At 43.0% G+C, this 12,046-nt stretch overlaps 1 protein-coding gene and 1 long non-coding RNA gene across 5 annotated transcripts; one reads left to right on the top strand and one right to left on the bottom strand.

Annotated features, from left to right (window-relative positions):
• Positions 1-813: 813 nt before the first annotated feature.
• LOC138918224 (uncharacterized) lies at positions 814-2,945 on the bottom strand. The gene is made up of 2 exons (XR_011427272.1): positions 2,203-2,945; positions 814-1,578 (listed from the first exon to the last, which is right to left on the bottom strand). It is a non-coding gene; the product is annotated as an uncharacterized lncRNA (long non-coding RNA).
• On the top strand, positions 2,862-11,982 carry KCTD6 (potassium channel tetramerization domain containing 6). 4 transcript variants are annotated; one of them, XM_023620180.2, is made up of 3 exons: positions 2,862-3,151; positions 9,283-9,352; positions 10,588-11,982. In XM_023620180.2, exons 2-3 carry the CDS (start codon positions 9,326-9,328, stop codon positions 11,272-11,274), a joined length of 714 nt encoding a protein of 237 aa, XP_023475948.1. In that variant the 5' UTR covers positions 2,862-3,151; positions 9,283-9,325; the 3' UTR covers positions 11,275-11,982. The 4 variants fall into 4 exon arrangements, with proteins under 4 accessions (XP_023475948.1, XP_023475949.1, XP_070094852.1 ...); XM_023620181.2 differs by lacking the exon at positions 2,862-3,151 and adding an exon at positions 3,381-3,501; XM_070238751.1 differs by lacking the exon at positions 2,862-3,151 and adding an exon at positions 3,650-5,351.
• Positions 11,983-12,046: the final 64 nt, after the last annotated feature.

Here is a 12,046-nt window from a genome sequence, read left to right as displayed (position 1 = left end):
ACCTTATGAGGAGACGACAGTGCAATATGGGTCAATTCAAAAGTAGGCAGAGGAGGGGGCCAGGGAGCCCCACTGAGGGCACATCATTTTCTTGACAAGTGGGAGGTGAAGTGGACAGTGCAGTGAGAGTTGGGAGGAGAGGGGTAGGTGGGTGGGCCCAGAACTCCAGGCTTAATTCCCACCTTCCTCTAAGAGTACCAATCAATTTTGTCAACTGTCGCTTTCTGCTTTGTCCTCCTGGCACCCTGCTAGGCTGCATTCCTTCCTGTGACATTGTAGCTGCTGTGACAAACAGCCCCCTCCAGGCCAGCCTGGCCATGGGCAGACAAGGCTCATCGAGGCCATCTCTTCACCAGGGGAGCCTGGACGCTTGGAGGCCAGCTGGAAAAGGGAGGCCCAGAGGGGGCAGGGGCAGCTGCAAACCAGAAGCTGGCCTTCCCCCACAGGCTGGCCACCTGAGCTCTGCAGGGGCTAGGGGCGGGGTGGTGGGGCACAGACACATGGGAACGACAGCCTCTAGTGTAAATGCTTTCCACCTCCAAGCCTGAAACCAAGATGGTTTTATAGAAGAATCCTATAGAAAATCCAAACTACAGAAAATCTCAGTCTTAAAGAAGCTGCTCTAGTGAATAGACTCAGCCCTTAATTTATTTTATGAGGATGATGTAACTTTGATAGCAAAACCAGACAAGGAGAGAATAAGAGAGGAAAATAGTAGGCATAGCTCATTCATAGATATGGACACAAAAACCTTAAATAAATATTAGCAAATGGGATCCAGTACTATTGAAAAAATAACGCATCATCAAGTTGTGTTTATTCAAGGAATGCACGGTAGGTTTAATATAATAAAATCCATGATTGTAATTCACAACATTTGGGTGAAAAAAAAATCTCACATTTTATAAAATTCAACATCCATTCATAATAAAGCAGAACAGTGCCTCCTTACCCTGATAAAGCACATCTATCAAAAATCTACAGCCAACACAATATTAATGGTGACATGTTAGAAGCAGTCAAGAACAAGATAGAAATGCCCACTATCATAATTGCGATTCAACATTGTGCTGTAGGTTTTAGTCAGCACAGTAAAACAAGGAAAAGGAAAGAAAATAAAGATTGGACAGGAAGATACCAAAAACCATTACTTGCAAACTCTATGATTATTAACACAGAAAATTCAAGAAAGTCTATAAACTTATTAGAACTAAAAGAGAAATCAAGTTTGCTGAATACAAGATTATTATATAAAAACCAACCATGTTTCACTATCAATACAATACACATAAATTTGAAAATATAATTTATAATAGCAATAAAATCTTAGATATATAGGAATAGTTCTGAGGAAACCACTGACAAAGTTAATTCCTTTCAGTTTTTAGTTGAGGAAGCAGAAGCCTTGAGAGGGAGAATGACTCTTCCAAGAATACCAGTAAGCCAGGGGCAGTTGTGGATTTTCAGTGGCACCAAATCCTGGAGATCTGAGTGTTGGGTAATTTTGGTGTTGTCTTTCTTTTGTAAAAAATAAAACTAACTGTATTTTCCTGATTATAAATTCAATAGCCATGCATTCTGGAAAACATGGAAAATTCAGAAGAACATTAAGAAGTAATGTCACTAACGTGCCCGTCCTACTACCTATAGAACTACGATCAATGATTTGGTGTATTTCCTTCAAAATTTTTGTCTATATTTACGTTTTTAAAAATAAAATTAGGATTATACTATGTATATCATTTTGTGCACCGCTTATTTTCACATAAATTTCCCTGTATCCTCACCTAGTCTTTTTTAATTTGATAATGTAGTACTCAATTATGGTGATGAAGCATGTCTTTTTACTTAACCTATCGATTTGAGTTTTCAGAGAAAAAGCAAATATCAGATATGACTGTGATGATCATGCCGATAAAAGTTAAACCCCAGAGGCAGCTCACGCACATGCAGACATGAAACGCGTGAGTTTCTAAGGCCAGTGGTTATCCTGGTGGAGAAGGGGACATGGCAGAACCAACATCATATACCTGGTCCCACCTGTAAGGAGACAGATCTGGTTAGCAGGAAGCGAATATGATTTGGCAGGAGTCTATATCTGGAGACCAATTAGCACGGAGACTTTAGGTAATTCCCCACTCTCTGCAGCCTTGCTTGGCTTCCTTTACGGGGAAATAAGGAGAATACCGGTGAGAGCCTCACCTAGGACCAGCTCCTTCAGGCCTCAGAGCCTTTGCACCGGTCGTTTTCTCTGCTGAAGTCAGCTCTGCCCTTCTCTCCACCTGGCTGTCCACGCTGACCCTTCAGGCTAGGCTGCCATTCCCTACTCTGCCCACCATAATGGATAGGTGACCTTATTACAGGATTGCCTCCCCCAACGGAGGGTAAAGCCAGGAGGCGCTCTGGCCACAGTCCTGACGTCCAGGTCTTCCTAGGCCACGGCGTGTGAAGCAGAGGCCCCTTCCCCTTGTTCTCCATCTAATTCTGCTAATCATGCACCTCCCAACATTTATGATCAGAACTCGTTATTATTATAAACTACTGGCTGTTTCCTTGGGTCTTGTCTGTTTTCTCCTCTCATTAGGACCCCCCTCTATCTTGGTGGCCGCTGTATCCCTCAGGCCTGGCACATAGTCGGTGCCCCATACACGCTAGTGCGATGACACGGAGAAACAGCTCCGGGGATCCTAGGCCCGAGAACACAGCCAAGACTGCCGGGAGCTACGCTGATCCCAAACTGCGGGCGGAGGCGGGACGTAGGGGCGGGGTCTGGGCGGGGCCTCGTGGATTCGGGGGGCGGGGCCCCGGGGGCGGGACTGGGGCCTCGGGGCGTGGCTTCGGGGCTGCAGCGAAGCTGGCCTGACCGTGCGGTCCAGGCTGCGCCCGGCTGAGTCCCTGCGGCCGTCGGGCCCTCTGGCCTCTCGCCCGCGCCGCCGTTAGGGGGCGCCCGCGCTCGCGGCGCCGCGGCTCTGCTGGGAAGGCGCCGCCCGCGCCAGGCGGCAGGAGCGGCAACTCCGGGCGCGGGCTCAGTCGTCCCTTCTGCCGCCGCCGCCGCCGCCGCCGCCGCCGGGCGCGGGCTCGCTCGTCCTCGCGCTCGCGCTCTCGGGCCGCCGGCGTCTCCCGGCCGGGCCGCCGCAGCTGCCGCCGCGCAGTGAGTGGGGGCGGACCCGGGGGTCGGGAGGGCCGGGCACAAGGAGAAGCCCGCGCCGAGCGGCCCGTGGAGCGGGGCTCAAGGAGAATCTGGGCGGGGGTGCGCCAAGGGGACCGCGGGAGCCCGGGCGGCCCGCGCCGGGGCTGGCACGAGCCCGCGGCCGAGTGGCCGGGCTGGGCGGGGGTTCCGGGGCCGCCCGGCGGGGACGCGAGGTTCCGGCGGACCTGGGTTCGGGGCTCCGGGGCGCGCCCCCCGGGCCCAGAGCATCTCCGGTCCCACGCCGGGGCCGGGTCGGGGGACTGAGCCTGCGGGGCAGCAGCGAAGCACGACCCGGACGGGGACACCTCGAGGTTTGCTCGAAAAGGATTGTTTTTAGGGGTGGCGCGTATTGGCCACCGTTTGCTCTCATTTAATGCCTACGGGTTTTTTTTTTTTGCCCCAAAGAGACACTCTGACTGCACCTGAGTTCTTTATGCCCAGATTTGTGTGTGTCGTGGTGTTTTTAATGCTTGATGTCAGAGGTGATAAATGGCCGCAGTAATGGGGAGCCCCTGAAGCACCTGCTGGTCTGACTGTGGGGGAGGCTGGCTGGAGGTGGGACGGGAGAAATGAATCAGGGATCCTGTTTGGGTATTCTGCTGAAGTTATCATGTTTCTGTTCAACTATACCAGTTCTAGAACAAGTTGATAAATCCAATTCTAGGACTTTGTGATAGAAGAGGTTTGAGTGGCAAAGAGACGCGAGATGACCTGGTTTGGTTAAGAATGTCTGGGGTAACCGAAGTCTCTCTTACCGTTTCCCCTTGGCATGTTCATTTCCTTGCTGTCACAAATGCCCAAGTACACGAATGATGGCAGATAGGAAAGAAGCTAGCTGACAGCATTTAGCACAGGCCTGAGCCCAAGATCGAGATGTTTTCAAATGAGCAAATGTCTAGCTGGGAAAAGGAAAATCTTTTTATCTGCAGGTTTGGTAGGTTGACAGAACTTGCTCTGTGAGAACTGTCAGTCCATACCCCTACTTCATTTTGTGTAATGCCATAGATATTAAGGATTCAGTGGTCATGACAGCCATAGATGCCACTCCTAAGATTTGTGTGATTTGAATTTTCATAAGTCATAGTTTAACCAAAGCATTACTACATAAAGGAATCCTAGAGTGAAGTCCTCTGTAAACCCCTCTGTGTGTCTTGGATTTTGATATTTGGAGTCTGTTTAAAACAGAATATGCATATTTATTTGGATTTGGCTTTGCCTTGGAGATAATCCTGAGTCATGCTTTAGAGAAGTTCCTTCTGTGATCAAGAGCTCACATGTCTGGTGGTCTCTATAACGGCCGAGTGTTCCCTTTTACCTGTAGGTCTCCTTCTGGAGCTCTGGGGAAAGGAGGATCCTGGGGGATTGGAAGCAAATTGCGAGGGCTTGTCTTCCATTTTTGCCCCGTCTCCATGCCAGTGCTCTAAATTACTTGTGTTCACACTCTCAAGTTTCTCAGTTTACTAAGAAATTTCGTTTATGCTCCTGCCATTGGTATTTTCATATTTGTTTAATACTTGCCAGTTTACAAATAGTTTTTCTACTCATGGTCTCTTTTATTTTCTCCTTTTCTGCAAACAAGAAGCTGGGCATAAAGAATGATGTACCCAGGGCCTCATAATTAGTAACAGCAGAATTGGGATACAGATCCTCATCAGTAACCAGTTCTCTTTCCTCTGCACTGGCTTGCGTGTGACTTCAGAACCCCAGTCCTGATCTGTTAGCCTGTAGGTCGGTTGTTGCCTTGGTGTTGAGTCTAAGTGGTATCATTTGGGGAAGGTGGTGTTATCCTGTGTTATCTTGTAGAAACTGAGGGTAAGAGGAATCTTACGATTTTGCGACAGCTCTTTTGCGACACCTCTTTAGTATTAAGATAACTTTTCAACCTAAAGCGCCTTTCTTCTAGACCACGTGGAGAGAGGAGAGAGAAAAAACAATTAGTTTTAGGAAAAAACAATCCATTTCTCCAGTGGTATGGTTAAGGGTAACCTAACACCATAATCACATTCTCCTTGTGTACCTGGCTACTTGTGCCAGCCTGTATGTGAATGTTAACCCAAAGACTCCTTTAGATGTCACTGAACTAGTTACTATAAAAAGTATTTCACTTTCAAACTCCCACATTTCAAGAACAGAGACATTCAGTACAAAGGTTATTTTGAAGGTATGTATGGATGGAATTTATTGTGACTTTTCTGAATGCCAGATATAAAGATTTCAGTAGAAAGGCATTTTAAAAGGGCTACCTGGAAACTTAGGGAAGGCAGTAATTGCAGGTTTTTATTATTTATTCAAGTTTGGGGGTATGTATTGTAATGTATAGGCTGTTATATAAGAGTAGGACTTTTGCCCTGGAGAATTCTTGGTCTGTAGCAGAAATGATAAAGCCAGAATATTTATGTTAAATTAATTTGTCATAATCAGAAAGCCTTTAACTGCACTTCTGCAGTGGCGAGGAGAATGGCTTTCAGGGGTTCTTAGGTTATTCTTTATTAACTTGTTGAATTGTGCATTTTTCTGATTTCCTACTTTAGAAAATTCTTAGCAGTTTCTTTTAAGGCTTTTATAAATTCTTTAGTGTTTGTTTTCCTTAACTTAATCATCTGCTGACATTACACTGTCAGAATTTATATGTTAATCATGATTAACCTTCGAAGCTTAAATGTGGGTGAATTTTCAGTACTGCGCTATCTTCTTTGGGAACGGTCAGCCAGTTGTTTCCACAAGAATTTTATTTGCGCCAAAGGTCAGATCTCTTCAGGTGAACTGATTTTACAGGGTCAAAAGCCTTTCTGTGAACTTTATAATTGTGTGTGCTTGGCTGCATTCACTGTTGTTTAAAATTATCTTTAGTAAAGAAAGTCACTTTAAAAGAAAATGTTTTTCATTATTACCCTCGTACTCTCCATTCCTGGCAAATTTTCTGAAATATTAGATTTTTCTTTGTCTTCCTCAAGTGAAACAGGCCCATTTGATGCCCATTTTGAGCTCTTCCTTCTGCTGCCTGTCTTGTGGTCATTTAACTTCTCATTAAGCCCTCCGCTGGAGACTGTGCCAGAAGGGGGAGAAGAGGAAAAGCAAATGAATCATTTTTTAATTGTTAGCAGGTCTGGAAAATGATTTAGTAGAAGAGATTGAAGCTATTCTGGAAATTCTTTTGGATTATGTTTTATTTCATTCATTTACACGGCCTCTAAGATATTCCTAAAAGTCATCAATTCAGAGGCTGATTATCCAGCTGTTGGATGACCAGGAGTCTTCCTGCTTTTTTAGGTTTGTTTCTTGCTGTATCTAAGCATCGCCATAGAGGATGTTTAGAAGTAAGAAATAGAGACAAAATTTAATCAATACAGTTTTTTCCCGTGGAGCTCTTTAGTGAACAATTTGATTTTTTGGGCCAGTTTAGTCATTGTTATTGGCAGTGACTAATAGTGACTTCGTTTATTTTGGTGTATCTTAAACACAAGTGTTGGAAGGCTTTTGGGTGCTTTTTAAGAAACATGGGCTTGTATAGATCCCTACAGTTGCTTTCCTCGGTTCCTGAGCCTGAGGTTTCATTACATCTTTGTACTGGAACAGGACCTTGGCTTTTGCCATGGATGGATTCAGGGGCATCATCTAATTTTCTGTTTATGATTGCTCAGCAAGTTATCTTGTTTTGATTTAGCAGTAAAAAAAAAAAAAAAAGCATTGATAGTGGACAGACCTTGCCAACAGCTGTAACATTGATGATGTCTGGTTTCTTCCCTGTCTTTGGTCTCCCATTTCTCCTTTAACCGTTCGGATCTTCATGGATTGGAGTTCTTTACTTCACTTAATACAGGAGGACAGCAGCCTTCAATCATACTAGTGAGTAGGGTCTTGCTGTTTTATCTTGGGAATTTTTACAAGCTTACTATGCCACCCCGCTCATTTGTACTGAGTTACTGTTAAATTTGTAAATAAATCCCTACTATGTGGATAGGGTTAATAGACGGCTGTGGGAAGTTTACAGTTAATCCTTTCAATTTCGTTTCTCAGATTCTGTTTCCATTTCCACCCAAGGAGGGGATTTATGGAAAGATCTAGACTAGGAGTCAGAAAACCTGAGTTCTTATTCAGTTAGTTTTCAGCTGTGGGGCCTGCAGTAAATCACTTAATCTGCTTTTTCTCTGTTTTGCATCTCTAAGATGGGGACACTAATTCATGCTCTGCTTATTGTATCAGGAATGTTGTGGGGAAGAAAGGCCCCCCTTTTTACTTACACTGTTTCTTCATTCTAGAATCCCCTCTCAGGTCATCCACACATTGCTGCAGAGTTCTGCTGAGCGAGCTCTTCTCGGAAGTCCTCCCATTTTCCTGTTTGGAATTGTTCTTGCTCTTTTTTCCTGCAGGCCTCTGCCAGTCCATCTCTTATGTAGCGCTTTTGAATTCTGTTCTGTACTTCAGTTATTGCATGTTGCCTTTCTTCATAGAGTGAAAGCTCCATGAGGGCAAGGATTGTGCATTTCCTGTTTCTGTGTATCCACGTTGCGCATGGACTTCCCCCTCATCCCCTCGGTTGACCTACAGTAAATGTTGGTTGAGTGAATTATTTTTGAGGCTCTCAAGAATGAATACTTTGGTTGATGGGAAGTTGCCAGAGGTGAGCATCTTACCAGAACTTTTGGATGACTGGCTTTTTAAATCACTCAGTTACTGATCTGCCTGTTCCATCAGGAACTGAATCAGATGCTTGTAATAAACAAATTAGTAAAGCCTGTTTCTTGGTTCTGTTTACTTCAAATGCTGTTTGTGAAGCAAGTCAGAGGAATGAAAGGTTGTCAAACAGCCCTGAATTTGACATTTGTTCCGTTTCTCACCCTGTAGCATGTGGAGGCCTATCTATATCCAGCTGCTGAGTATGGAGAATAAAAACTGACTGCATGTTGTCTGGTCCACATTTCAGCTTGTTTGCTTTGAAGAATTTGCAAGGTGGAGAAATAGATGCTTCAGGCTCTGATTTCAGCCCCTGCTGTGCTATGCAAATGTTCTCTACATGCCTGAGTGACCTTTTGAGAAAGAGCCTTTGTGATCTTCTGTAGCCAGGGCCTGTTCTGGGAATAGTGCGCCAGTTTCCTCCAAAAGTGGGGAAAGTGAGTCTGTTCAAAGACCATATAAAAAAGCCAGTGCTTTTCCTGGATGAATACCGATAAATCCATGTTTCTTACTGTCTCTTGCCAGAGCTTTGGATATTTTCTCTGCAGTTTGCTTTGCCGGTTGATTTGGGGAATGATGTGTGTGAGAGGGAACTGACTAAAGCAGTTCAGTAGCCGGGAAACTGTTTAAGTGCTTTTGAATTGTAGATAAAAATAAATTCAAACTGGCATCATTAGTATCTGGGTGTTTATCTGTGTCTTCAGACTGGCTCTGCAAAAGTGCCAGCTGAGTGACTTTCAAACAGATTTGTAAGATTCTTTTTGCCCCAAAGTGTGCTCTAATGGTTTGGCATTTAAACTGTTTTCTATTTGTTTTGATTATTGTACAAAATGAAATGTATCGTTATTAAAAGTATAATTAGTTTTTTTTAAAAGCAATACCATTCTGATGTATTTCTCTTGGAAAGTGCTGCTGGTGTCTGGGAGGTTTATGGTTTTTCATGCTCTTACTGAGATGTTTAGTTTGTGTAAGCTGAAATGCTGATGAAAAAGAGTTTTGTCTTTCTCCCTTTGTCTTAAATGACCTCTTTGATAAGGCTCATCCTAGGTGTGTACCAGGATAAGGTTGTAGCCTTAATCATAATGTTCTCCTATAGAAATGCTAAATATTGAAGTTTCAGAGAAGGTGGAATTTGAATGATTGGTTTACTTACCAGGCTCTTCCTCCTTCTCTAAGTGGAGGAGGGTTCTCTCTCTGTGAGGGTCATCAGTGTCTTAGGTGCACCTTGGAAGGATAGAGGACCCACAGAAGGCCAGAGGGGAATGCTTGCTTCCCTAGATCTTGGTCCTGTAGTAGGTTTTAGCTGAGCAGAGATGAGTAGGTTTCCAGTGTTTGGGCTGCTCTGTTGGGTGGAAAAACCCTTTTTCTCTGTTTTCATAGTTAAATGCGCTATCATATGTTTTTTTCTCCTCCCCAAGTTTTCCTGGAACCTGGGCTCCCGGAGACGCAGCGCTGGAGCAGATGGATAATGGAGACTGGGGCTATATGGTGAGAGACTTTTGCAGATGCGCTTTGAAGGCTGGCAGATTATTTTTGTGTGTGTTTCCCTCCTCTTATGTATTCTTAGGTATAATACATCTTACAAGAATGAAAATTATAAATTGGTGCAACCCCCCCCCCCAATTAGTTTACATGTAATTTTGGGGTGTTGTTTTTATGTAAGCATATTCAATTTAGACTTTCCAAGTAACTTTTTATAATCTCTTATTTGAGAGAGGTCATGATTTTTTAGTCTTTAAAGTATGTTGCTCTTAAAACTCTTCCTTCCTAGAAGAGTGACCTGGTAGGTCCGGGCACCGAGGCTGTGCTCTTGTGGTGAGGCGGGGCAACAGTTGAGAAGGTGCCGCTTCTCCTGCTTGTGCTTGTTTTACACGTGCATGTGTCTTCCTATTTTTCTTTTCCTTTGGTAAGAAATACTTTACTTGTCTAGTACCTGAAGTCTGTCCATCTTTATTTTTTTTCTTAAATATGTGTTTCTAAACAGAAGGTATTATTATTTAGAGAAGCTTGCTTTTCAAAGTTAAAGGCCAGATTGCAACATTGATGTTACAAAAGTGAATACACTATCAGATTATGAAATTTGAAAGCTGCTGTTAGCCTTTGGGTATATGAGATTGTGTTGACCAAACTGTGTATTTTAACTTCGCATTTGGCACTGTGATTTCCATGACAAAGTTATGAAGATTAGGTCTGTACAAATTTTTATTTTTAAAATAAATTGCACTATTCATTTCCCTTTTTTGAGGGGGAAAGAAACAAAAATATTGAAAGTAAATGTCCTTATGTTATCAAATCATTTTTATTCTATTTTATGTTAAATTGACTTAAGAAAAGTGAAAGTCCCTTTTTTTCTAATCAGAAAGAAACTTAAATTAGCATATTTTAGTTTGGCGTTTCTCTTTGCATAAAATACTCTGACCTGAAAACTTCCCTCTAGACACTGGGCCTGGAATGTAGTGGCTTTCGAAGTCAGGCCGCCATTTCTTAGTGTAAATCTTTAAAGAGTTGGATTTATCCCTTTTTTCCCTGTTGAAAGCAAATGTTCTCCCTTCGTCTGGGTGGGTTTATCACTGAAAGTAAGGCTATTTTGCACTATAGGATTGCTAAGTGCCTTATAGCCTGAAGGAATCTTTTGCTTTGCTTGTTACTGTTAATTTTCTTAATTTGTCAAAGTTAAGATTTAAAGAATTTCAGATGACTGATCCTTTTTTAAAAAATTTCAGATGACTGATCCAGTCACGTTAAATGTAGGTGGACACTTGTACACAACGTCTCTCACCACATTGACGCGATACCCGGATTCCATGCTTGGAGCTATGTTTGGGGGGGACTTCCCCACAGCTCGAGACCCTCAAGGCAATTACTTCATTGATCGAGACGGACCGCTTTTTCGATATGTCCTCAACTTTTTAAGAACTTCAGAGTTGACCTTACCCCTGGACTTTAAGGAATTTGACCTGCTTCGGAAAGAAGCAGATTTTTATCAGATTGAGCCCTTGATTCAGTGTCTCAATGACCCTAAGCCTTTGTATCCTATGGATACTTTTGAAGAAGTTGTGGAGTTATCTAGTACACGGAAGCTTTCTAAGTACTCCAATCCAGTAGCTGTCATTATAACCCAGTTAACCATCACCACCAAGGTCCATTCCTTACTAGAAGGTATCTCAAACTATTTTACAAAGTGGAATAAACACATGATGGATACCAGAGATTGCCAGGTTTCCTTTACTTTTGGACCCTGTGATTATCACCAGGAAGTCTCTCTCCGGGTCCACCTGATGGAGTACATTACAAAACAAGGTTTCACGATCCGCAACACCCGGGTGCACCACATGAGTGAGCGGGCCAATGAGAACACAGTGGAGCACAACTGGACTTTCTGCAGGCTGGCGCGGAAGACGGACGACTGATCGCCAACCCTGAGAGCAGGTCCTGGAAACTGACTCTCCAGCAGGTGGAAGAGACTGATTTTTTTTAAATTTCAGTGTGGGATTTTTTTTTCTTAATATTTGTATTTATTTGAAGGCATTGAGGACCAGAAGGAAGTTTTGTGCTTTAGCAGACTCCTCTGTTTTGTTCCCTTCATCCTGAGTATGCATGTGCCTGTTCAGAGCCTCCAGATACCTTTTTTATAAAAAGAAGTTGGAAAATCATTATGGTATATAATCTACCCTTAACAGAGCTTTTTTATTACAGTGCTAAAATGATTTCTGATTAAATGGTCCCTAACTCAACTAGAAGGCTAAAAATGCAGGAATGAAAGAATAAACAGAGTACTCATGAGGCCTTTGAGAAAATTCAAAACATCATGTAGGGTGACCTAGTTTCCAAACCGATAAGCAGTATTGTAATATTAAAGGAAAACTGTTCCAATCATTTAAAAGTACTTGTTAAGTACTGCTTTTTACAGTTATGACAACTGTTTCTTTCTATGCATATAAATCAAGCAACCAAATATCTGTAGCCATGGAAATGTCTGACTAGAAATATTTATATTGGATTCTGAATACAAAATGTCCCTGTGGTAGAAATCTTACTTCTTATGCCTGGTGCAGTATAATTCCCAAGTGTACTGTCTACCAGAAAAAAAACTAATAAAAAATGAAATATGAAAATTAGGTTTGTATTTATTGATTATTATTACGTAAGGGGGAAAATCATATTCCTTGTCTAAAGTATGCA

The sequence above is a fragment of the Equus caballus genome, chromosome 16 (genome assembly GCF_041296265.1).
Source record: "Equus caballus isolate H_3958 breed thoroughbred chromosome 16, TB-T2T, whole genome shotgun sequence".
In the NCBI taxonomy this organism is placed as follows: domain Eukaryota; kingdom Metazoa; phylum Chordata; class Mammalia; order Perissodactyla; family Equidae; genus Equus; species Equus caballus.
Note: the sequence above shows the minus strand (reverse complement) of the source record. Positions and strands in the feature narration are given on the sequence as shown.

What these genes read in the sequence shown, in the direction of transcription:
- KCTD6 (XM_005600509.4), top strand. Translation starts at nt 6,978, where the DNA reads ATGGATTGGAGTTCTTTACTTCACTTAATACAGGAGGACAGCAGCCTT. An exon ending in AGCAGCCTTCAATCATACTA is followed by an intron (nt 7,037 to 9,282) that starts GTGAGTAGGGTC and finishes CTCCTCCCCAAG; the next exon opens with TTTTCCTGGAACCTGGGCTC. An exon ending in ATGGAGACTGGGGCTATATG is followed by an intron (nt 9,353 to 10,587) that starts GTGAGAGACTTT and finishes AAAAAATTTCAG; the next exon opens with ATGACTGATCCAGTCACGTT.